Source organism: Drosophila innubila, chromosome X (genome assembly GCF_004354385.1).
Source record: "Drosophila innubila isolate TH190305 chromosome X, UK_Dinn_1.0, whole genome shotgun sequence".
NCBI lineage: Eukaryota > Metazoa > Arthropoda > Insecta > Diptera > Drosophilidae > Drosophila > Drosophila innubila.
The window spans coordinates 9,950,587-9,977,669 of NC_047626.1; the positions used below are offsets into that span (position 1 = coordinate 9,950,587).

The following is a 27,083-nucleotide window of genomic DNA, read 5'->3' on the forward strand; positions in this document are numbered from 1 at the left end:
CGCTGAGCATGCTCGTCGTGTCTGTCGTTATGTGCGAACTTCAAATCAAAACACACCAAACGTCACTTTCATTTAATCGGCAATGAGATGAAATTGAACAAAATATTTATTGAAAACGTAACAAGTAGGCTTTTTATTAACGAGCCGCTTACCGTCTGTGGGCAAAGGAAAACTTTGACGAGCCGAGCATGCTCAGCGCAAATGTTTGTCGTGTGTGGGCAACTTTACCAATTGACCTCCCCCACTTATCGATATTAGCATAGGAGTGTGTGTGTATTGGCATTTTGCAACACCAGGTATTGCGATATTCAATTGTGGTGGTCGGCCAATAGATTGTGGTGGTCAAAAGCAAAGCAAAGAGTACACATAAAACGAAAACGGAGATGTTAAAAATAAAATAGAGAAAACGGAAACAGTAATTTAAATTACGAGTGGTAATCAAGTGAATAAAGCATAGTTATAGTCCATACCTATTTTGGCTTACTGAATAACAAGAGCAACAATAATCAACTACGCACCGACAACGACAGCGACACCAACACCAAAACCAACACCTAGAAGAACCCAACACCGACACTGACACCGACGACCAACGTACGATTAACGCCCTCCCTCCCTCTACGCTCCGCACACTTTTTGGCACCCGCACACACACACACACACACACACTTCTCTATACACACAATCATCATAATCAACATTATCATCATCATCATTATCATCAACAGCAGCAGCAGTAGCACACAGGCAAAGGCACACGGCACACAAACACTATCAAACTTATCTATACACCGCATTTATCAACGCCGCCCGTCGCTGTCGCTGTCGCCGTCGCCGCTGCTGACCCGACCCCTAGCCCGAGCCCGACGCTCCTCCTTCCCACCCTCGCATTCGTAACATCAACTTTGTTTGCTATTGTTGTCTGCTGCTGCTGCCTGTCATTTGTTTTGTTTCCTTAAATGTGAACGCACACACACACACACAGACACACACACACACGCACGCACACGCATACAAACACAAGACACACTCACACACCGCGAGCAACATACGAAGGAGCGAACAAAGAACAACTCTAGCAAGAAAAAAGATTCTAACAAGAAGAAATAGACAACAAACCAACAGAGTGACGAAGAGACTCGATTGAGCAAGAAGTGCAATTGGAAATTGAGAGATTGTGCGATTGTGAGATTGTGAGATTACGAGATTAAGTTAAAGAGCGCGAGTGAAAAAGTGCAAGCAATAAAAAAATAAATATATTAAAGAGATCAGTGATCACAGGGGTGCTGGTGCTGGGCCAGGGCAGGAGGGGGGCAGACAAAGAGAGAGCGAGAACGAGAGAGAGTGAGAGTGAGAGAGGCCGTGTGAGAAAGCGATTCAAACTCTATGGGTCAAAAGGCAAGCACACCAGCGACAAGCGGCCAGCAGAGCCCACGCTCCAGAACATTCTCCAGCAGCTCAACGGGAGCAACAGCAACGGACACATCGCCAGGCAACTCAGCGGTGGGTAACCGCAGTGGAGATGCCGCTCAAGGATTCAATTTGCTGCGCACATTGCCGGGTCTACAAGTCTATCATCATCATCATAGTCAGCAGAACTCCACGTCCATAGATAGACAGCGGGCGCGCAGTCTTAGCTCTGTTCCGGACATCCAACAACAACAACAGCAGCAACAGCAACAACAACAGCAGCAGCAGCAACAACAACAACAGGGATCGACAACGTATCCACACACACATCCCGCCGTCTCAGTCTCTGTGTCAGCGAATTCAAATAGCAATAGCTTCCAAGCAGCTGCCGCCAACAACAACAGCTCATCGGCAGCCGCCCAAAGCTACATGCAACAGCGACGTGCTCTTGGCGATTCCATACGCGTAAGTTGATACCCTGCATTCCCTGATCCTCTCAAGAAAAGCCTTTATTCAATTTTTACACTGGGGTCTAGTGAATTAGGTAATCTACTGATTGCAGAAGCAACCACTGCTTGATTCAGATTATTATTCAATTAAAGTATCTGGAACAAGCTGTATTTATATAAGGTGACGTCTTTGATGCAGTTGCTCTCGTTGAGTTACCTATTTTGACATTTTGATCGTTCCTTAGCGAAAACTGTATAGTTTGCGTTCACCAGATCAAGTCCGATGGGGAATCGTTACATCCAAAGATATGTTTTTATATTTATTACAAGTTAATGCAATTGACACTATGATTATATTTAGTATAGCATCAGAAAGAAGTTTATTTGAATTGTAAATAAATGTATAAAATAGTATTATTAAATTCACATTTTAATCAATATATATAAAAAATTCTTTGTCCTGACTTACTCACTGACTCACTGATCATTGCACAGCCCAAACCATAAGACCTAGTTATATTAAATAACTTAACTTAAACTTTCAAAAACGTCTACAACAGATAGAATTTTATTGACGATTTGTAATTTTGTGACGAGGGAACTGATCAAAAATATAAAAATGTATTACATTTATTGTTACAAAGTTGCTTTAATGAACTTGATTAATTGGTGTTTGGGTATTTGAACTTGCACTTTTGCAGGACATGTCAATGACTGGCGCCAACATCGTGGAGAGCATCGCACTTGCCGCGTCGGCAACGTCGGCGAATGGCATTGGTCGTGTTTATACAGCGACATCGCTTCCATCGCACATTTGGTCCTTTAATGGTAATGGTTGCCAAAATATATCTATCTATCTATTCACAATCTTTACACTTTCTACACAGGTATCAAGTGTCCCGTGTGCAATAAGTTCGTGTTGCCAGACGATATTGAATGCCATTTAGTTATGTGCCTAACAAAACCACGACTCTCATATAACGGTATGCATCAACAAACAAACAAACAAAACAACAATTTGAGTAAATTGTTTGTTGAATTAACAACTCGAATTATAATTATTAATCTCGTTATTACAGAGGACACATTGTTGGACGCCAAAGGTGAGTGCGTCATTTGCCTTGAAGACTTGAGTCCAGGTGACACAATTGCTCGTTTGCCATGTTTATGCATCTACCACAAAGGGTAAGTGCCAAAGTTCAAGTTCAAGATCTGTAAAACTAATGGTTATTCCTCTTTCAGCTGCATTGATCGTTGGTTTGAGGTGAATCGCTCCTGTCCCGAGCATCCAGGAGATTAGTAAAAATCTCATTAGGTAATGAAGACACAATTGGAAAAGTTTACACAAAACAAAAACAAGGCATAACAATTAGGCAAAGTTTATAGATGTAGATATAGATATAGATTTGTATGTTAATGTATATGTAAATGCGCTGCCATTTGACATACATATACATATGAATACATTTTGTGTCTATAATGATTTGCATTTGTATTAAAGTGCTCGTTAAGTGTCGTTTAAGCCTCAAGTTATAACAACTGGACTATAGACAACAGCTATACATTGTATATACTGATCTAATGATAGACAGCTGTGTTGATTTTATGAATGAAGCTTTAAATCAATCAATTTAAATATGTTTTACTTTTTGTATAATTGCAGGCTAGCAAAGGAAAGTCCATTGAAATGAAATGATTGAAACAGAAGGGCAGTTATTGAAACGGGTATGAAAGAGAGATGGAGTAAATAGAGCATAGATCATGGAGGAGGAGAGGCTACCACAACCCGAACTTGGATCGAGAGAGAAATTCGATCGTTTGACCTACCGACTGTTGATGCTATCCCAAACAAACAAACAAACACACACAAATCAATTGAAACAAATTAACTAATTAATTAAACAAAACAAAACAAGAAGCATAAGAAAAAAGAAATATGATTAACGAAACCAACCAACCCACAAAATAACAAAAAAAAAAAGGAAAACAACAAAGTAGAAGAGTTGAATGATGATGATGAAAATGTTAGAAGTTAGAAACGATGATGATGATCATGAAAAATGAATGTAAAGCGAAGCAACCAACCAACCAACAAAAGAATGTCAACCAATGTGATGTTAAATTTTATATTTTGTACTATGGATATGATGTAATGATGTAATTGTAATGTAATGTATATGTATGTATTTATTATTTTAAACAAAACTAAAATAGGATAAACACAAAACAAACAACAACTACAATATAAAAAACAACAGATGAAACACTAACACACACACACAAACACACATACACCGACACAACTACAACACACACAAATACTATAAATAATTTATGCTTAATTAAAAACAACAAAAAGCAAAGCAACCAAAAACAAATGCAACAACAAAGGAAGAGAGCGTAAATTTTAAATATTTAATTTAATTTGTAATTTTATAATTGTTTTTTTTTTTACATGTGTATCCTCAAATTATTTTGCAATTTGTTTGTGTTTATCCGCATTTTTAATGCGTCATAAATAAGTTATTTATATTTATATTGCTTTTTTTTATAGAAAACAAACCCATTTAATTTGTTATACCTGTATTCTGTTTGTATTGTTAATCTGACAAAAAAAAAAAAAACAAATTCCAATCATTCTGTCATGTGAAAATTCTGGTCAAACGAAATGCTTAAGGCAATTAATTAATTGTATTTTTCAAGTTTCAATGGCCCAAAGGGAGTTCCAGTCCAAGACATAAAAGGACCCCAATAAGCCACAAAATATAATACAAATAAAAAAAAACACAATCAGTTAAGTACGTAGCTTACGAGCTGTGCCGTAAATATATATAATTAATTAATAATAATTATGATTATGAATTAGTTTTTTATTATTATTTTGTTAATATTGATTGAAATTTCCTAAGCAGCAGCTGCTCTGGGCGCAAAATCGTTGACAACAGCTCGTTTTTTTGTAAATGATATAAATATATAAATAAATATATGTATACTTTAACATAATGTACATATATAAAATATATAATTGTATAACTATTACTATAACTATAGCGTTAGCGTTCCATAAAGCTGACATTAACGTTAACTGAAAATGAAACTGAATTCCCTGATTCCCTAAACACACACACACACACACACTAAAATATATTACATAAACAAATACTAAAACGAGCAATAGCTAAAATTATCATTTCTACTCTTTACTGTTTGTAAGATACATTGATTATACCCCCAACACACACACACACACTACCAAGATAATACATCAATTGTAATCGAAGCCCAAAACGTTAATGTTAACTTGCAACAAATACCTACGATAAAAAGAAATACAAAACGAATCAAAGCGAAGAAAATAAAATGAGCATTAGCTGGTAATAAGTATGTCTTGATCCTATTAAGAACATTTAAAACTTTTTACACCCTATCCAAGCGAAAATATAAAAAAGCAAAATAAAACAACTAAAAACGAAAAAAAAAAGTAAGAGATAAACATAAATGATAACGAATGATTACCAAGTAAAATGAGAAGCGCGAAGAGGAGAACTTGAGAAAGCATATTGAGATAAAACGTTAGAAAATAAACGAGTGATTATATATAAATACATTCAAGTTGAATTTGTATTTTCATTTAAGCGAAAGTTAGTCACATACTATTTAGATCTTAAGATATTTGGGAGTAACTCTTTGTTTAATAACTTTCTTTCCTACTCACCTTGAAAGACAAACAGCTCATTTGTCTTTCCTAGAAACACAAATTTAACTATTTTTTTTCTGAAGGACATTGCAAAATTAATCCTTTTTTGGTACAAGTTTTGATCAACGTAAATTATTTTGAATGTCAATAGACTTAATTTACCAAAGGTAAACTTAAATAAAAAATTCCTATACTTACCAAAAAGTGAGATCGTCTTAACTAAAGCTCTTAACTGAAGCTAGATTGAAAGACATTCGATATTATTTATTACTCGTAAATGAAGATCGCATTTAATCACCGCAAAAAAATTAAAAACAAATATTAAAAAAAAAAAACCATGATAAAAGGCTGTAAAATTAACGTATCAAATCCCAAGGCACATTTTTGCAATGACTGTTTCATGGATATAACGCTTTGGGTGTGAATCGATTAATTAATTATATAATAATAATATGTAGGTCTAGGGGATATACATGTGTATGTAGAGGTTGGGTTTTTTTTTGTTGGTTATTAACAAATAATTTGTAAATTAAATGAAAAGAATTTTGAACTTAAAATTAATACGAATTACAAAATGAGGAGGAGATGGTCGACTTTTGTTTATCATCAACATTTTTGTTTTCTTTTCATTGTTTTTGGAAAAGTGAAAATTACAAAGGATACAAAGATATTTTCGATTACAATAAATTAAAAATTTGTAACGTGAAGCTGTTAAAACTGTTCCAAGGCCTGTTGAATTGCTATCTTTGATAAATTTCTTTTGATTTTAACTAACATTTCCCTCATGTGCAGCAGGCGTTGTTGGCAGCAGACGAAGCACACTTCCACACAACGCAATCCACAAACACACACACACGCACACACCCACAACACATACACACACCCACACATACACATATACATATATACATTAAATGTGGGCATGGTTGTGGGCGTGACGCATTGACATCTCTCATGCTTGAGCTCGAAAGCAACCGAAACGATATTGTCTTTGTGTCTTTCCATATTCAATTCCTATTTTTTTGTTTTGTCGTCTTTAAATCAACTATACTTTGGGGCGGGTTGTAAGTGGGGGGGAATGCGGGTTGCCATCCCGCGGCGAGGACTTGCCACATACATATACATATATGGCAAATTAGTCCAAGTCGATATCCACTTTAATTAACCCCATCATAATGATCGATGTATGCGGATTTCTATGCCCTTTTCTTTTTTTTGTTTTGCCAATGTGCACAATGGCACCGTCTGTTCCGTCTTAGACCCACGGCGTCCAGCCTTCATAGAGTACGGCCAAATTGTCCGGATTGGTTGCCTCGCGTATAACATAGTCAACCTGCTCGGCAACGGTGCAACGTTGATTGCTATCCGGATCGCGTCCCTCCAATTTCATGCGTATCTTCTTCCACACGGAGACGCCATAAGCATTGCGTTTCTGCTCGTGCAGATTGGGAGCACCTATAAAAAAGGAAGAAGGAAGGCTTTGAATTAAGATACACACAGGTACAAAAGATTACCACCTACCTTTGCTGTGAGCAAACGTTTCGTAGGGCAGCGAATCACTGTCCGCTGAATGCTGTAGAAACTCCTCGACGCTGCGAAAGAATTCATCCACATCATGGTTGGCAATTTTCTGAATCTGTTGCAGCTGCTCTTGCCAATTGGCGAGCATCTCGGGATGCAGAGCACGTCGCTCGCTGCTCAGCTCCTTGCGCATGTCCAGCAGACGCTGGAAGAAGTTCATCAAGGTGCGCTGCGAGTCACGCACATGGCCACAGAGCAGCTGCACATCCAATGGCACCAGTTTACCCTGATCCTGCTGCTGATCCTCCTGCTCGGCACAGAGGGAGCGCAAATAAACACGCGGCATGTTGTCCTGTTGACGCTGTAATCAAAGGTTGTTAAAGTTGGTGTTGAGCTTGGATTAAGTGAAGCAATCAATTTGATTGTAATTTATATAAAGATCTTGAATTTCCAATTAAAAAAAAAAGGAATTTAACTCAGGGACTGTACTCATTGCAAGTCTTATTATAAAACTCAAGAAATAATCATTATTTTATGAGTTTAATTATTTTACTTATAATAACTCTTGAGCAAAAAATAAAACTCAGGAATAATCATTATTTTTGAGCAAAAAAATAAAACTCAGAATAATGATTATTTATTGAGCTTTATTATTGATTAAAGTGTTATGACTTTATATAAAAAAAAAATTTTAATTAAATAATTATATTAATGGAAATATAATTTAAAATAATAATTATAATTATTATATTATTGGAAATATAATTTAAAAACAATTTTTTTTTTAAATTTAAAAATGGTTTACTGACTAGGAATGTATACAAATTTTGTCCATATAAGCATTCCTTATAAAAAGGGCAAAATAACACCTTGAGTTTTATTTTTGATTCAAAAAAATAAAACTCAAGAAATAATTATTATTCTATGAGTTTTAATTTTTGCTCAAAAATAATGACTATTTCTTAAGTTTTATTTTTTTTCTCAAAAATAACGATTGTATCTTGAGTAAAATATTAAAAAAATTATAAATCTTAAGATCATGGGGAAATTACATAGATTACACTAAAAAAAATTTGGTATATTTCACGTTTTTTTTTACAGTTACTAGAAGTAAATGATTTTTTCAATTGAAAAAAACAAATTAATCATTATTTACTGTCCCTGATTAAAATTGAGAACACTTTTTAATTTCAATCAATAATGAAATCAGAAAGTGTATTTGTGATTGAAGTGAAGACATGTGATCCTACCTGCATATCCTTGAGCATGCTGCAGATGAATCTGTGATGGGTTTGCTGCTCGCACTCCAGCGTCGATATCTCTCGCTGCACCTTGCAGGTGTAATCCTCGAGCAATCCTTGTACATTCGTCAGCCAGCATTGATCGATGGCACCTTCGGGATCGAGCAGCTGGACAATTGCCTGCTCCACGGCGCTGATGCGAGCATTGCTCGCCTGCCACTGGGAATGGGCTTCCATCCATTGGTCCATATTGATGAGCAACTGTTTGTGCTGCTCCTGGCTGTTCATACCCGTCTGCTCGATGCTGCAGAGTGCGTTGGCGCATTTGCTCAGCTCAGTGATGAGCTCCAATTGATCGCTGGTCAATTGACGCTGCAGTTGCTCGTTCCTCAGCAGACTGTCGATGTGATTGCGATTCCAACTGCTGCGTTGGCTCTGCAGCTGCTCCAGCTTGGACTCCAGTTGACGCTGCAACTGTTGCATCGCCTCGGAGCTCTTGTCCAGCGTCTGCCAGTTCTCATAGATCGCTTCGCAGAGCTTCTGTCGGCTGATAATGTGACCACAGGGCAAATCCGTGTCCAACAGCTCCCCATAGGCCCAATGATGAGCCGATGCAATCAACGTTTGTGTCTCAATCTTTTGCGTGAGGAACGCAATCTCAAACTGTTGCTGCTGTAGAGACGCCTCCGATTGCAATGCCGCAAAGAGTCCATCGAACAGTTGACTCACATCCTCACCGCCTCCCAGATCCTGACAGCGTAACCCGCATCCCGTGTAGTAAGCAAACGATATCAAGGACACAAGTCCAACCATGTAGTCCGACTGCAGGCGCTGCACAAGTCCCTGCACTGGGATGGCCATCAGACGCACATCGTAGCTTCTGCTCTCCCTCAACGTCTGCAGCACAAGCTCGAAGAACTGTCTCTCGCTCAGCGGCGTCCTGCTCATCTTCAGTATGTTCAAGTCCTGTAAAAAATACAAGAATATAAATTTCAAAAAAAAAAAAAAGAAAACTTAATTTTCGATGTGACGTTCCTATGGCAGCTATATGACATAGTGGACCGATTTTAACCAAATTTGGTCAGGATGTATAATACCAGTCCAGATGCATATTCTAACAGTTTGGTTCTGATTTCTCAACAAACAAATAACTTTTTCGTACTAAAACTTCAATTTCGTTTTATCGCTCCAATGGCAGCTATATGGTATAGTGGTCCGATCCGAAAATAAAAACAAACTAGATCTGCCTATGGTATCCAAGAACCTACATACCAAGTTTGAAGCCTCTAGCTCTTATGGTTTCTGAGTTCGACGCGCTCAAACAGAGGGACGGACGGACAGACGGACAGACAGACGGACAGACAGACGGACATGGCTATATCAACTCGGCTGTTGACAACAAAAATTATAACTAGTTTTGTTTTATTTTTCATAATTTGTCTCCTTTTTCATTCTAAGCTTATCCATCCAAAAAATCTATTAACTTTCACCTACGCATAACTATCTTTTAGTATATTTTTTTTTTACTTATTTCTCTAGCATTTTCGCTCAATCTTATTTTTTAATTGTTTTTCTTTTTCGCAATTTTTATTTGCTTTTCTTTATATTCTTCTTGAATTGTCTTTTTTTTTGCTGATTTTAGTTTTCTATACCTTCTCTACCTTTTATTCATTTTACTATGATATTAAATTAGTAATTAATTATCATTCTTTCATCCGTACTTTCTTTTTTTCTGTGCTGTACTCAACGTATGCTTTCTCTCTATCTCTATCTCTGTCTCTGTCTCTATCTTTATCTATCTCTCTCTCTCTCTCTCTTTCCCCTCTCTCTCTCCCTCTCGACTTACCATGCATTGTTGAGACTGATCAGGATCGTCATCTATGATCACCTTGATGATGCGCGTAATCTTCTCCAGAGCCCGGACGAGTTGATCAAATTGTCCATAGGCCGTTTGCAAGGATAACAGAAACTGTTGCTCCACAGACAGCGGCGTTGTCTGCTGTTGATCCTGTTGCTTAATTACAAACTGCTTGTATCGATCTCCCAGTGATTCCGCGCTCAGTTGGAGCAGTGCCTGCAAGTGATCCAAGTTGGGACCGAGAAGCAGCAGGCGGAAGATGGTGGCGGGCAATTCAAGCTCAAAGCAATGCTGCAGCTGGACAAGAGCAGTTAAGGCATCCTGTAGCTGTGTCAGTTGATTATTGGCCTGCTCCAGGGGCTCAACAACACCTTGGCACATGGAGCGAACGAGTTCAATGAATTGCAATTGTTGTTGACTTAACTTTGGGTTCTGTGCCTGCAAAGCGGACTGTTCGTAGCCGCCGAAGACACTGGTTGCTCCGTCTAGGGTGCGAATAAGGGCGGCAGTGAGCTGGGATTGGCTGCAGTTGCTCTGCCCGATGGCGGCGAGCAGGGAGTGCGAGGGAGAATGGGATTGGGCCAAGGCCTGATCGTTGGCAAAGTGTTGAGTCAATTGATGCAGCTGACAGTTGAGATCCATCCAGACGGATTCCAAGGTCTCGGCTGCACGCAGTTTACAATCTTTATTGATGGAAGTCAAGCTCAAGGAACTGCTAGTGTCCATATTCTGTAGATATCCAGCATAGCTGTCGTGGAACCTCACATAGACATTATCCCGATGACGCTGCTCCGGATAATATGACATTATGGCCGCATATTGCAGCATGTGCTCCACACACTGCAATCCCAGATCATTGAGACGTCCAAACAGCTCATCAATTTGACTGCGCGTGCTGTCGTATCCCTCCAGAGTCTTGGCCGGCAGATGCAATTGCAGGACATCGACCAAGGCCAGATATTCATTGTGCCAACTGCTGCCCTCGAGCTTGAATTGAATCAACCTCACATTGAACTCTGCCAGCTGCTGTTGCTGCAGACACTTGTCATATCGAGACAGCAGGCATTGCACCATCTCGTAGTCCACTTGCCGCATTGTTGCCTGCCCCGCCAATGCCTCCGTGTGGCGTCTCTTGGAGGCATAACGCGGTGAGGCCGTATTGAAGCTGTGACTCTCGATTGCCGATCCCAATGAATTGATCTCGGCTATCAGTGCACTTCGTTGATTCAGATTCACCAGCTCCTGTTCGGTGGTCAGACGTTGTGCTTGAATCTGTTGCAACTTCTCAATCTCTCGCGACATATCCGACAGTTGGGTCAGCATTTCCGGTCTGTAAAATAAACAATAATTGGGGATGATAATTAGTAAAAGAATCTTGAAGAAATAATACTACTTTACTCTTAATACTATTCACGATTTCTTTCTATTCTCTTGCAACTAATTTTACAACTGCACTCAGAAAAATTTGCTATCCTAAAATTAGGTACAACTAATTTACTAATTTACTGAATTTAAACCGTTTCGTTCTTAAAATTTAAAGATTGCTGTGTACTAAAAATCTTGAATTAAGTATGAATCGATCTTATTTTTAGCATTCTGACTTCACATTCCTATGGCAGCTATCCGAAATAGTAGTCCGATTTTATTTAAACTTAGTCAGAATATATAAGACCATGAAAAATATATAATCTGTGAGTCTCGTAAAAATACCTCCAGAAACAACTGAGTTATTTGAGTTAAGCTAGTTTAAGATATTTTTGTACTTAAAAAAGTTTTTTTCAAGATTGAAAGAAAGTTAAAAATAAGATCGTTTCGTACTAAAAACAAGTACGTTTTGCGATATATTTCTTTTACAGTGTTGCACCTTAGAATCCTCAACTTGTTCTACCCACGCAAATATGACGTTAAGGTTGGATCGCTGTTAAAATCAGCACTTATTTTGAAAGGTCGCTAACCAAGAAAGTACACCATTATTTAATGGTATTTAATTTTGGTATTTTGAATAATTTTTTTAATACACATACTAGTGTATGCTTAATTATTACAATATTTTGTACTAGAAACAAGATCGTTTATACTTGAAAATGGCCTGTTTAAGTACGGAAATCTTGATTTTTTTCTGAGTTTGGTAACTATTAGTTTCTTCATCACTTGTTGCCGAATAACTTACTTATATTTCGACCAAAACTTCTGGCATTGCTTCAATTTGCCCACAAAGTGTCGCCTCTTGGCATCCCAATCCTGTAGTTTATTCTTTGATTTGTCCTTTTTATGGCACTTGATCTCATTGGAGGCAGATGCTGAGGCAGATGGCTTTGCATTAATTGCCCGACGCAATGCTGTGGCATCATCATTAACCGTCCAGTCGACCAGGGGATCATACACGAAGGCCTCCAAGAGGGTGAGCAATGTTTCACGCTCCTTACGCATCACCTTGAGAACATATTCACAGCCGAGACGAAAGGCGCCCTGAAAGTAATACAATCACACATCATATATCAAGAGTATATAGCAGATATGAACATATATGGGGTGGGTTATAGATCATTGACAGACTCGTAAATAAAAGAGGGGGAAAACTCAAATCTTGCTTATCTATAGGCGTATCTAACAGATACAAATTGTACACATTGCCATTGTCACAGTCGTAAAGCGACAGACAAACATTTTTATATGGAACAACTGCTGATTTTATATGATATCGTATAACGCTCTTTACACTGTTGCTTCAATGTTGTCAACTCAAATTGATTTTCAACCTTTATTTAGCTTTTATTTTTTGAGTTTAAGAGAGTGGAAAATGGTTAGGTAAATAATAATTTAATAAATTTTTAAGTTGATTTTAAAGTTAAAGCTGTCACCTGTTTAGATAAATTATCGATAAATATGTAACTTACAAACTTTTGAAAAATATATCTTAGTTCTCAAAAAAGGTGGTCAGGGGGAAGTATGGAAAAAAATCTGATAGAAAAATATTGACATTCAATTTTGATGTAAAGTTAAATTAGAGACGAAATAATGATAAAATTGACATTACGCAAGAAAATCGGTTAAAATATGACAAAGTTATGACGGTTTGAAGTTTTCCAAAAATTGTTAAGCTGTTAATTGGTCATAATAATCGAGCTAATAAAATCGATATAACATCAAAAAGTTATCGAATTAGAGTACTTAAAATAGCTACCGCGATAATCGAGTTGTCAATTTTTCAATCACTAGCAAAAAGTCAAAAAGACCTTCAAACGATCAGTCATACTAGGTTTGAGATCAAAGTTTTACTACTTTTTTCGCTAGAAAAACCGCAATCATATTGACAGCACTGTTGCACACTCATATGTAGATTTAGCTTATAGTATAGAGTTATGCCCAGATATACGACTGTTCCTAATCGATGTTTACTAATGTTGATTGCACATTCACACATTTTAACTTTGAAATTGTGCGTAATTTGTGGCTTTTTTTTGCTGTTTGATTTTCTATCGTGGGTTTTTGGCGGTCGTATAAATGATATCGCATTAGATGTTACTCATACGCCGCATATAACCATTGCTATACGTAGCAAACAATATAATTTAGTGCAAACAAATCTAGAAACATCAGGTAAAAAGCTCAAAGTCATTCAAAAGGTGCAAAACAAAACAAGCAAAAAAAAAAAAAAAAAAAGCACAAATCATATCATTTGACAAATACGTGTAAGCTGCACGGCTCACAGTGGGTTAACTTTGAAGAGCTATAAATAAGTGCACCTATAGAGATAGAGATACCTGCATACGTAGCCAAAAATCCATTAGATATTTTAGCCATGTCATGTTGTGGACATTAGAGATGGGTTCTCTTATCATATGACATGATGTTGACTAAGCCAAAAAGTGATCTATACTCGTTTGGGAACTGATTTAGCCACATTTATATGATAAAACTGTACTGTGCCATCGATCGATCTATCAATTATTTAATATAACATTTGGGAATTAAAAATCTTGGAAACTGATGTATGTTTTCAATACAAATAGTAATAATAATAATGTTATATATTTATAAATAATATTTATTAATCTTCTTATACTTCAACAAATGCTCTTTTCTTATGGCTACTTATAGATTTATCAGTTGACTTAATTTACTTGACAATTCTAAAATATTTGTTTAGCAAAAATATTCATGATTTTTAAACAATGGTGTTTTATAATCGCAAGCCAAATCGATCATCTGAATTATATAACTCTCGGCCAATGCAGAATATTTTCATTAAAAATCTAAAATTTTCAAAAAGAGTTTCACATAATCCATAGTCTATAATAATCACATCTCTAGTGGACACAGAACCCCCCGAGCAGTCAAAAAAAAAAAAACTCTCAGTCAGTTAGACGCAGCAATATACTCTACCCAAATGCGTAGTTCAAACGTGATCTTTAAATAGTTAGTACCAACTGATTATAGGGTAATCACACCTAATGTGTCGAGGCTTATCGACGGATTGTGTTTCTCACGCTGGATCTGGAGCTGTTATCAGTTGGGGCACTGGATAATATGCCGCTGATGGTGATGTTGAAGCGAAACGTAAACAAACGACGCCCACGAGTTGCACTTTGTGTAGTTGTACTAGGTAGTTGTACTAGGTAGTTGGTAGTTGGTAGCTGTAGTTGCAAAGTCCTTGCCCCATGTGGTGCCCATGCCAATGATAATGATGGTGCTAATTGTGCTGGTGGTCTAGACCCGCTGGCAGATTGCTAACCACTGGCGCTGTGTGCGTTTCGTAGTCGCGCTTCGAATTTCGAATTTCGATACATTATTCTCTTGTTTTTTCTACTTTTTGTTTTTGTTTTTTTTTTTTGCCCAACGTGATTTCCACCAGCTGCTGTGTGTGTGTGCGTGTGTGCGAGTGTGGGAGATTCCCAAAGAGGTCGTGTGGGCGCAATGACCACCGAGGATTATCAAAATATTTGGCTTAAGCTAAATGCAATCAACACAACACATAAATTAACCGATATCACAATTGATCCAACATCAACGACTGATGAAATCTCCTCTACATCCCCGCATCCGGAGGAGGAGGAGCAACACTTTGGCGCAGCTCTCCTGCTCTGGGTGATCATCAATGCCATCATCTTGGTCTTCATTTTGGGCGGCAACATGCTCACAATTGTTGCGGTTCGCACCTGTCGCAATCTTCGCTCGGTTATCTCCAATTTATTTATCCTTTCGCTGGCCATTTCCGATTTTATTGTCGGAGTAGCTCTACCTTATCATGTTGCCTTCTACATGGGCATGGGCTTCAATCTTGGACGGTTACGTGGCTTATGCCTGCTACGTTTCTTCCTCTTCATCTACGCCTGCTGCGTCTCCATCCTGACTCTCATCTCCATTGCCGTGGATCGGTATATTGCGGTCATGTATGCCCTGCACTACAGACGGTAAGTCTCTGGGAAGGTTCTTCCCCTCTGTCTTATTTTCCTTTGTCTCAAGTGAGACGTTTATCAAAATTCTTCCCTTCTATAAAACATTTTCTTTTTTTCCTTCAACACAATTAAGGGCTAGTTGCACTGGAAGCGAAATAAAAAACTTCATACAAAAAAAAACGGTCGAAAACATTTTTTTTACTGTTATTTTTATATGGAGTTTTTTATGGATTTTTTTCTTTATGCTTATCTTTCCACTATCTTTTATTTTCTGTTTTCCATATTTGAAGAAAAGTTTTTTTTTATCCTATCTCCACTTTATTTTCCTATGTTAAATTGGTAATTGTTCTACTAGTTCGTAATATTTCTCAGTTTTGTACATACTTAAACATTCGATGGCTTTCTTATATCTTTGTTCCTCTGAAATATTTATTTCCTAACATTTCTAAGTTAAATTTTCCAACATTTTTATGTTTTGCTTCTTTTCTTTTTTGTTTTCTCTAAATCTCTTCTGCCTTCTCTTGTTTTTCGTTTTACTTATATGCTTCTCTCTATTCTAACTTTCAGTGCCGTCCAATTTTCATAACTTTGTCAGATTTCCCTCCGTCTTTTTCATACATATCTTTTTACACTATTATTTCTATTTTCATAGCACATTCTTCATTACACTTTGATATTTGTTTCTATGAACTCTGCTTTCTTCTTGGTCATGGAAAATAAAGTATTCTTTCTAGTTTGCTTCAGAAAAAGGAATTATTTCTTTTTTAAGTTCTCCTGCTTATTTTATCCTAATAATTCTGTTTGAAAACGGGCAAAAAAGGGTATATGTTTGGCAGAATGAAGAAGAGGGCGTGGCAGACCAGGATCAGAATCAACTGCCGAGTCGATTGAGCCATGTCCGTCCATCTGTCTGTCCGACTGTCCGTCCATCTGTGTGTCCGACTGTCCGTCTGCCTGTCTGTCCGTCTGCTTGAACGCGTCGATCTCGGAGACCATAAGAGCTAGACACTTTAAACTTAGTATGTAGGTTCCTGGATACCATACGCAGATTAAGTTTGTTTTTATTTTTGGATCGGACCACTATATCATACAACTGCCATTGGAACGATACGTCGAAAATGAAGTTTTAGTATGGAAAACTTATTTGTTTATTAGGATATCTTAACCAAACTGATAGGATATGCATCTGGGCTGGTATTATACATCCTGACCATATTTGATTTAGATCGGTTTACTATATCATATAGCTGCAATAGAGACGCTCAATCGAAAATTTAGTCTTAGTATGAAAAAGTTTTTTGTTTGTTAAGATATCTTAACCAAACTGATAACATATGCATTTAAGTTGGTTTTGTACATTCTGACCAAATTTGGTTTAATTCGGTTCCATATATCATATAGCTGCCATAGTAACAATCGGTCGAAAATCCCACTGTCGAGCGTGCCCGACTGTAGCGACTTGTTTAATCTTAGACTCTTCCTTCCGAGCCAGACTTCTCCCTGTCCCTTCCTTCCCTGCCATATGATTACCAACCTAACCTTATCAATTTGCTCTCATTGCCACAGTTATATGACACGTCGTGTGGCATATTTGATCATCACTTGTAACTGGTGTGTGGGCGCTTTGGTAGCACTGATACCCATCTTCTGGAACAAGTGGTCCGAGTCACAGGGCTGTGAGTTTGACGAGGTGCTGTTACCCTGGTACGTGGCAGGCATAATAACGCCTGGATTCGTGATCATCTGGATCTGTATGCTGATCTTCTACTGGCGCATCATGCGGGAGGCATCCAAGCAGGCCCAAAGATTGCGTCAATCTGTCGTTTACAACACGCACAGCAGTCACAGCATGCTGCATCCGGACTGGAAGAGTGTACAGATTGTGGTATTCATCATGGGCTGTTTCACACTCTGTTGGCTGCCCTATTTCAGTGTGGCAATCGCCCAATTGTTTAGGGTCTGTCGCAGCAACTCGATGATCTACAAGTCGGCCTTCTCGCTGGCCATTGCCAACTCGGCCCTCAATCCGATCATCTACTCATGGAAGAATGCCGGCTTTCGACGCGCCTTTGCCCAGACCCTCTGCTGCAAGTCCGCCAGCTGTTGTCGCGTCGATCCCGATGTCGAGTTGCATCTGCCCTCGGATTGCGTTAAGCAGCGCATCGATAGCAACAGCAGCTTTGGGGCAGCCACTACTAAGTCCACAAAACATACTAAATCTATACAAAATATCTCAACTCCTTGCCAAGGAACGCAATAAACAATTGTAGAAAAAAAGACAGAAAGCAGTCTATGTCAAGTGTCTGGAAGTACTTCATGAACTTCTAAGTGGGATCCAGGAGATGCTAAATCTCCTAAGCTAACCCCTATCGAAAAATTTTGAAGAGTACCCAACGAAATGTTGGATTTTACAGAAAATACTGTATTATGTAGGAGATCACATAAAACATAGGTCCTATGTCCTCTATGAGAATTTTTAGGTATTGTCGAAGTATTTGAATCCCTCTGGATTCATGAGTATTCATTCTCTGGAAGCCCAACATTTTCAGTGAATACTATGTATTTAATAGCCTATTTTCACGACAGCACATTTGGCACATTCGACGCCATTTTCATCATTCGGAGCGAATGTGGACTTCATTTCAGTACAAATTTCGAATGATCATTTTGGCTCATTCATAATGAATGTTAAAATTTGTGGCCATTCGCCCCGGCGAATTTCAGTATTTTTTTCTATCGAACGCCCGATTTTTATCGATAAATTTAAGGGTAAAAAAAACAATTATCACCTTAACCAGCTGTTTTCTTCAATAAAAACGGTAGGCATTAAATTTGCGCCAATTATGATATCAAAATAAATATTGAAATGTTGTTATTGTCAGCTTTTTATAATTTTTGCATAGAAACCGAACAGCTGATTTGCTTTGGGTGAATATCAAATGTCTTAACAGTTTCACATTTGGTCGGGGAAAGTCAAAAATGAGCCACATTCAAATGTGAGCAAATGCAATATAAGACTGCGTGTAGAAAGACTATGAGCCTAATATCTTTTAGGTTACCAGAGAAAAGGTGCGTAGAGATTTATCACTTAAGGAAAAAGTAAAAAAGTTGAGTTAGAAAATCTTTTTTGACCCAACCCCTGAAAACTAGGGACTTTATAGAGTGGAACAAAAGTTGCGGAGGAATTTCGCTGAGTTGTGAGAGTTGTGAAAACCAAAAAAAGGACTTGGTAACCCAAACCATGCATAGCAAAGTAAGTACCTTAGAAAGAATCGCAAGAAATGCGAAGAGATCCCAGGTAATTTAATTTAGATATGTACGATCTCTTAGCACCTTAACCCACTGGTAACTTTGGAATTTCTTGATACCATCAAGTATCAAGATTTTATGATAGCTATAGATATTAAGGTTGATTCCGAGACTTACCTCGACACCGGTTATGCCCAAGGCATGGACCATGTTCTGGGTCAGGCGGAAGGGGACGCGTTCGGGAATGCGAAGACTGCGTCCTTTTTCGAAGCAGACATTGTAGTCGATGTGAACGATATCGCCGCTGCTGAGATTGATGAGCACATTGTCCAGATGACGATCGCCCAGTCCGATGACATAACCAATGACCGACATGACCGCCATGCATGTGGTATATCGTCGAACCGACTGACGCCACTCGGCGGAGTTGCCAGCCTGGCACCAGAGCTCGCGGGCAAGCAGATCTCCGGGAGTTTCCTGTGTGAGCTCGGCAAGAACTTGACGCAAGGCGGAGATTGGCCACTGGCGACGTGGATCGGTCACGAGCATATTGTGCTTGGCCAGCAACGGGGATAACTTGTTGTAGAAGAGATCGGTGAGGCGGCGCGATGAGGCAGACGTGGCCGGCTGCGGCTGACGTTGTTGCCACTTCTTGTAGAGGGCGAAAAGGGGCGTGACCCCGTCCACCCAGCTGATTAGACCCGACTGAGGACCCAGCGGTATGACCGAGTAATGATGGGCACGATAGCAGCTTTGAGGCGTGTCACTCTTACACGCCATTATGGCATTCGAGATGGACAGAAACTGCATGATGCGCTCATCGAGATGCAGATCCTCCAATCCCTTGAAGAGGAACGTATACTTCTGACCGTTGTTGCCATAGAAGGCGACCTTCTTGGGCTTCGTTTTCGTTGGCAGAATGCACACCGTACTCTCCACACTCTCAATGTACACCGGCTGCTGTTCATCATGGGCATCCAGGCCAGGCATCGAGATGCGCATGCGTCCGATTTCGCAAAGCACTGGACTGATGCTCTGCATCTTGAGAGTGGTGCTCGTGCCACGCAGCATATTCAGCTGTAGCACATGATAGAGCTGCTTCAGTTTATCCCAGGCCTCCGGATAGGGTCGTTGACGCAGTGCCTCCACGGTGGACTTGATGGGCGCATCAAAGCGTCGCTTAAAGCTACGCTCATAGCTCGTCTCCGGCTCACGGGCAGTGAAGGCCATCAAGGCCTCCAAATCGCTGAGCAACTGTGGACGCCAGCTATTGAAACGATTCTGCTTCCCCTCATGATCATCCGGCTTGAATTCGCTGGCCAGCGCATTCACACGACCCACATAGCTGTTGTAGATGTGCGCCAGGGAGTGGATCCAATACTCATCCCACAGCAGGCACACACGACGCAGCTCCCTCACCAGCAGCTGGACATGCTGCACCACCTCCGGCGATTGCTTGGACAGTGCACCCAGGAGACAGGCATAGCAGCTGCTGTTGTTCAACATTGTGGATGTGATCTCGGTGGGTGCGGTCGTTGGCGTCAGTGGAGCCACCTGGAGTTCACGATTAGCCCCCACGACAGCGGGAAACGTGACCAGCTGTGGACAACTCTCGGCCAGGCGACAGAGCAGGGCACAGACACTCTTCCGCACATACGGCTCGTGGTGATTGAGGCGACTGAAGAGCTGCGGTATGATGACCTTCCATGGTCCAATGGGCGTCGTCTTTAGGCCCTGCTCCAACACCTCCTGCAAGCCGCTGGCATGCTTCACAATCAAGCGGAGTAGACGCAGTGTGGTCGTCACCATGTTGCTGTCATCCACATGGAAACGCTCTTGCTGTGTGCTCTGCTCGCTGCCGGCCTTTAGGCTCAGATAATGAAAGTAGGCACGTGCCGCCTCCTTGTAGTAATCAAAGGTATTGGCAATGGCACGTCGCCAGATCCGCATGATCCCCTCCAGCACACTGGCGGGTTTGTCAGCCAGAAAGCTTAATCTACGCAGCCGTAGCTCACATTGTGCATCCGCAATGGGCAACTCGTCCGGCACTGCCACCGCCACCGTCTCCTCCACCTCCGCCTCCTCCTCACAAAGGTTGCCCGACTGCTGCTCCATGCGCAGCGCTTGCAGCAGTTCCTGCAACGTCTCGCCATCCAGCGACGACTTGCCACCCAATGCCTGACCAATGGCAGCCACATCCGTTTGGGTTAGCACACAACCGCTGTCGACAATCTTCTTGCCCCAGCGATAGCACCAATTGCCATAGGCAATCAAGGCATCCGCGTTATCCGGACGCTGTTGCAAGCTGGCATTGATCAGGCGTGCCACGAGACGTTCACCATGTGGCAGGGCCATCGGTTGTGCCGGGCACCGTGTCAAGGAGCACTCCGGCAGCTGTTCCAACAGCTGTTGCAACGTTGGCGACAGATTTGTGGCCAGGCCGCAGCAACTTCTCGCCGTTATCCAGTCGGAGAGAGTCAAGAGCAACTCGGCTCCAATGCTGGACGCCTCTTGTTGCCGCTGTATGGATAGACACAGGGCAGCACACACATTGACGGAGCTCAGTTCGCTGCACTGCAGCTGCTGTTGTTGTTGCTGCTGCTGCTGCTGCAGATGGAGGCACTTGGCCAGCTCGCTGTAGCCCCTCAACAGTTGCACATTCTCCGTGTCCAGCTGCTGATTGAGCAGCTGACATGCCATGTCTGGCAGGGATTGGCCAAAGTAGAGCTCCAGCATGGACTGGCAGGTCTGTTGATTGCCCTCCTCGCGTGCCACCATTGCCGTGTCCAGATACAGCTGGCCGAGATCGGAATCGCGACTCTCGCCAGAGCTGGTGCATTGGCGCTGCAACAACTGTGTCCATGCCACACAACGTAGCAGCAAGGTGCTGTTGATGCTGCTCCTGTTGTTCTCCTTACTGCTCTCGCTGCACATGGGCAGCAGACAGAGCTGCTCCATGGGGCAGCTGCTCAGCTTGTGTGCCACATGCTTCAACAGCATCAAATGCTGCCAATGCTTCTGATCGCAGCTGGAGTTCAGCAATGCCTCACGCCAATTCATGTCCAGCAATTGCTGCACCGACGATGACAACTCCAAGTTTCCGCTCTCCTGCATCGCCTGCTGCAGCACAATGTTCTCCAGTTTCCCGAGCACATAGCTGGCCGCAAAACTAGCATGCTCGTTACCTTCAGTTGGCCACAGACTCAACTTGTGCAATGCCTCACTCAGCTCATCCGATGCTGATGTCGTGCTCTTGGCCAGCAGCTGCTCCAAGCCACTCATCTGTCCATTGCTCTTCTGCAGAAAGGGATTAAGTGCCGTCGTTTCCTCTGTGCTTTTCAGCTCCAGCAGCTGTGTCCATTGTCCTGTGCTCTGCAAGCATTCCGTCAGCTGGGCAAGCACAAATTGTCGAGTGTGCGGCTCCAGCTCCGATTGTTGCTCCTCTCCAGCCAGCACGCTTCTGTAGCCGGCCAATGCCTGCTCCTTGCGTCCAGCTGCCTGCTCTGCAGCATGTTGCAGCCACTGATACGATTTGTCGCTCTTCGAACGTGACCAAATGTACAGACCACGCAGGGAATCCGACTCACCACAACTGATGAATGCCCAGGCCAAGTAAACAATCGCCTGACTGTACGTGCAATCTTGCGTCTTTTGTGTCAACAGGATTTGCTAAACAGACGAAAAGAAAAATGAAGAATAAAAGAAAGATCAACGATTATAAGATATTCGGTTCCACAACTATGCATGTAATATTTGTATCTATAATGTTCAAAGACGACTTTGCAATTTTCGACTGATCGTTCCTATATAATGCAATACAACGATTAAAGCCAAATTCGATCAGAATTTATAAAAACAATACCAAATGCATAATCTGAGATATCTTTAAAAAAAAAACAATGTTTTTTATACTAAACTATTATATTCAACTGATCGTAAACTTGATATGATAGCAATATGATATAGTAGTCTGATTTTTAGCAAATTTGTTCATTATGTACTTGTAACACAATATAAACTGCTTAATCTGTGAAATTGGTGGAGTTATCTCAAAAAACAACAAAGTTTTTTATACTAAAACTCGATTTTTAACTGATCGTTGGAAAAAAAAGGATGCAAAAATGCGAAAATTATCAAATACTGACTACAAAAATTTGGAAAAATGTTGTTAATTGATATTAGAAATTTTTGGATTCTGAGCCCATTTAAAATGGACAAAAAATGATATAATGTGTTTGGCAGTATGTATGGAATAGGCAGAAGGGGGCGTGGCAGACCCCCAAAAGTACATATATTCTTGATCAGGGTCAGCAGCCGAGTTGATTGAGCCATGTCCGTCTGTCTGTCCGTCCATCCGTCTGTTTGAACGCGTCGATCTCAGAGACCATAAGAGCTAGACACTTTAAACTTGGTATGTAGGTTCCTGGATACCATAGGCAGATCAGGTTTGTTTTTATTTTTGGATCGGACCACTATATCATATAGCTGCCATAGGAACGTTACATCGAAAATGAAGTTTTAGTATGGAAAAGTTTTTTATTTGTTGAGATATCAGAAGTAAACTAATAGGATATGCATCTTGTCTGGTATTATACATTGTGACCAAGTTTGGTTAAAATCGGTCTACTATATCATATAGCTGCAATAGAGACGCTCAATCGAAAATTAAGTCTAAGTATGAACAAGTTTTTTTTTTTTTGAGATATCGTAACCAAACTGATAGAATATGCATTTGAGTTGGTTTTGAAAATTCTAATCAAATTTTGTTTGATTCGAATCCAAATATCATATAGCTGCCATAGGAACGATTGGTCGAAAATCAACCTCAGTACAGAGTACCTGGTCATCTGTCAAGCGCGCTCGAAATAAGTAAAAGGTCTGTCAATCCTCTAGAGCAACTCACCTGGGCATAGCGTATGACCAACTCCGGCTGCTGGCTGTGCATGGCAATGATGACGACTCCGATGCGAATGCGATTGAACCACGACTGACACGTGGGATTATTGAGGCGAAAGAAGGCGCTCACAGGCTTCTCGGGAGCACGCAAGGCAAACGCGCTGCCCTCGGCGGCATTGTAGATGAGCTTTTCGAGGGCATCGAGAAAACCGAGCAGCATATTTAGATTCGCACGCGTATTGGACAATTGCTGTAGGGATAATTCATTCTGGGATTGACGCTCCGACTCCTTGGCACAGCCGCTCAAGAGGCGCGCATAGCGCATGACAATTGCCTCGAAGGCGAGAAACGTATCCTGCGGTTTGCCGAGTGTCGTGCGCAGCTTCTGATCCACACAGTAACGTGCCGCCTCGTACTGCAACCAGGCGGCAGTTAGACGCTGACAGCGTCTCGTGCAATGCGACAACTTCTCCTGGCGTTCATCCAGTGCGGTCACCTGGCAGCTGCGCATGAACAACGCTCGCAGGCAATCGGCAAATTGCTGCTGCTCCGGTGCCTGGAGTATCTCCACGAAATCTTTGAAGACATTGTCACGCACCGCACTGCATTGACTCAATCGCTGTTGCCAGACGCAGACATGGCTAATGCCATGGGGACGCCTGCCAATGCTCAGGTTTAGCGGCAACTGGGCAAAGATCTGGGCGTAGGCGGAGTGGGCGCAGTTGCTCAACGATTGCAGCTGCTGCAATGCCGTCTCCCGATACAGCTGCAACAGTTGCTGGCTCAGCACAGATGATCCATAGCCCAGCACCGTCTGCATGCAGCCGGCACTCTCCAATGGAGCACATTTGGCCGCCATGCCCGCAACGCTCTCGCAGATGTGCAGGAAATCCTCATGTTGCAGCAACAAACTGGAACGTGTTCCGCATTCAGCCAGCACAGACTTTGTCCAGTTGAGCAGCAGCTTCAGATTCAATGGAGCCAGCAATGCTGCCTGGCCCAAACAATGTGCCAGGAACTTGAGTATGTGTCCAAAGCTATGCGCTGTCGGCGATGTGCAACTGTTGGTGTGTCCATCATTGTTGTCCACTTCCCGCAGCAGACTCGAGTTGTTGCGAAAGTTGTGATTGGCCTGGCAGTGCACCACAAGCAGGCTGAGTATTGCATTATGCGTTGCCGCATGCTTCGACCACATGCTCAAGTCCTGGGCGCGACAATTGCTGATGAGCAGCTCCAGAATCGATGGCTTGCAGGCATACATGCCAATGATGGAGGATGTTTGCTTGGCCAACGCCGCCAAGGCGGATAAATGAAAGATGAGCAACAGGCTGGCCTGGCTTAGGTTCTCCTGTGATCCTGACTCCACAGTCAGATGCTGCACACAGTCATCAATGTCCTGGACGAGTTGTTTGTACGCTTGCTGCAGCAGCGGCACATTCTTAATCAGCAACGTCTCCTGGCAGGTACGCAGCAGCAGCTTATGTGCTGTTCCCTTGCTTTGTAGCCTGATCCTGGCTAGAAATAACTGCGGTTCGTTGTCCGCCTGGAAGATCAGCTGGACGAGGTCGCTGGGTAGACGTGCACGCAACTTTCGCACGGCACACAAAAACAAATACAAGCAGCTGAGTTGTTGTGGCTCCTGCAGTTGATGCACATGCTCAAACTCCAGGTGCAGCACTTGGGCGACAGCTGTGGCATCGGGTGAACTGTAACCGTTGAGCAGACAAATGCAAAAGAGCTCATTAATGTTGATTAGGGCATCGCTATTGGTATCCTCTTGACATAGAACCTCGGGCAGCATTTGAATGAGATGCGAGAGGGCAAGGAATACAATGGACTCGCATGTAATGTGCATGCGTGTCATGCACTTGAGCAGCGAATTGAAGGAGCCAACAAATGCGCCAATCCTTTCCCCGGTACGTTCCATGCCATCCAACGATGTGATGTCCTCAATGAACTGGGTCAAGAGGCCGTAGCTAAAGTCCAACTGCTTGCTAAAGTACGGCGTCAGTTGCTCCAGCACGCAGGCACAGTGTGACTTCAAATGTTTGGGCTGTCCGATCTCCAGCTGCCAGCCAATAATGATGTCCACCACATCCGTGAAATGACGCTCAAAGGCATCGCGATAATTCAACGAGAATTGAACAATACACGTGCTAATAGCCATAAAATTATCGGCGCTCTCGGCTCCCTCCAGGAAGTCCTTCAGCATGAGCATTATCTTCTCGGCATAAATATGCAAATCGCATTTAGTGTCGCAACTGTGAAAGATCGAGTTTTTTAGTAATGCCAAAGGTAAGCCCAGTAGACTCACCTTATTGTCGAACACAAGGCAATAATTAAATACTTTTGCAGACGTTTATTCTGGCGATAGTTCTTGATAATGAACTCCTCATAGATGGGATAAGACATGCGATTGATGTAGGCAATCAGTCCAAGCGTTTTACTGCATTCATCGAGAACCGGAGTCGGGCATTGTTTCAGCACCGACAACATGCTATCCAGTATAACATCAAATGATCGTGTCAAGTATCCCATATTAATCGGAGTTCTCACCGCCATTTCCAGTTTGGCGCAAAGTTCGAGGGCTGCCGTGGGACTTGTTTCATTGTGCAGACGTCGCATGATTTTGGACATGCGCAGGTCATCCGACGCCAGCTTGGCATCACGATCACTTGCCGTGAATTGCACTAAATAAATACATATATACATAATTATATATATGCATGTTGAAATTAGCGTGTTTTGCATGTGCACTTACTCTTGCATTGATGCGATTTACGTGAAATCCCCTTTGTCATATCATTGTTTATATTACGCAGCACGGGATTTGCATTGGCATTAACTGACGACGCCTGCATATCGTGTGCTTTTGACCACAACGTTGTTTCCCTATGATTGTTAATGTTATTTGGGATTCCATAGTTGCCGTTGCCGTTGTTGTTGTGGTTGATGTTGCCACTGCGGATAGCGGACACCTCGTTCAGCAATGCATCCTCGTTGGCATCATTATAGTTGTCCAGTGTTATGGCGGCGCTTTTCATTGAGTGTACAGTGTACACCACGACTTCTGATCATATATATATATATGTGTATATATATATATATATATTAAGTTTGCGCCACCGAATTGTGTTTGTTGTTTTTGTTGGCTTTCACGTTCAGTGCATAGGGATGTCAATTATTTGCATGCAGTGTGTCCACACATTTAAAATGCCGATGTTTCTCATGTGCTAATATATCGATGGTTCGAACTAGCCCAATGTCTATCTATCGATAAGCGATAAATAGCGTTTTGCAGCACTAAACAAATGGCCAAAGATCACAGTTATTTATAAAAATATAAATACAAAAATTTATTTC

At 41.4% G+C, this 27,083-nt stretch overlaps 3 protein-coding genes across 3 annotated transcripts; 2 read left to right on the forward strand and 1 right to left on the reverse strand.

Moving 5' to 3' along the window:
• Positions 1-272: 272 nt before the first annotated feature.
• Positions 273-4,033, forward strand: LOC117790576 (E3 ubiquitin-protein ligase znrf2). The gene is made up of 6 exons (XM_034630061.1): positions 273-1,875; positions 2,561-2,687; positions 2,747-2,842; positions 2,939-3,044; positions 3,102-3,174; positions 3,523-4,033. Exons 1-5 carry the CDS (start codon positions 1,387-1,389, stop codon positions 3,157-3,159), a joined length of 876 nt encoding a protein of 291 aa, XP_034485952.1. The 5' UTR covers positions 273-1,386; the 3' UTR covers positions 3,160-3,174; positions 3,523-4,033.
• Positions 4,034-5,819: 1,786 nt separating this feature from the next.
• LOC117793730 (serine/threonine-protein kinase Smg1) lies at positions 5,820-26,999 on the reverse strand. Its single transcript, XM_034634113.1, has 9 exons — positions 26,482-26,999; positions 26,035-26,410; positions 23,728-25,981; positions 19,002-22,493; positions 12,347-12,645; positions 10,165-11,506; positions 8,328-9,284; positions 7,078-7,438; positions 5,820-7,011 (listed from the first exon to the last, which is right to left on the reverse strand). The coding sequence occupies exons 1-9, from the start codon at positions 26,762-26,764 to the stop codon at positions 6,812-6,814; spliced, it is 9,564 nt and encodes a 3,187-aa protein (XP_034490004.1). The 5' UTR covers positions 26,765-26,999; the 3' UTR covers positions 5,820-6,811.
• LOC117793739 (histamine H2 receptor) lies at positions 14,946-17,856 on the forward strand. Its single transcript, XM_034634125.1, has 2 exons — positions 14,946-15,590; positions 17,142-17,856. The coding sequence occupies exons 1-2, from the start codon at positions 15,094-15,096 to the stop codon at positions 17,833-17,835; spliced, it is 1,191 nt and encodes a 396-aa protein (XP_034490016.1). The 5' UTR covers positions 14,946-15,093; the 3' UTR covers positions 17,836-17,856.
• Positions 27,000-27,083: the final 84 nt, after the last annotated feature.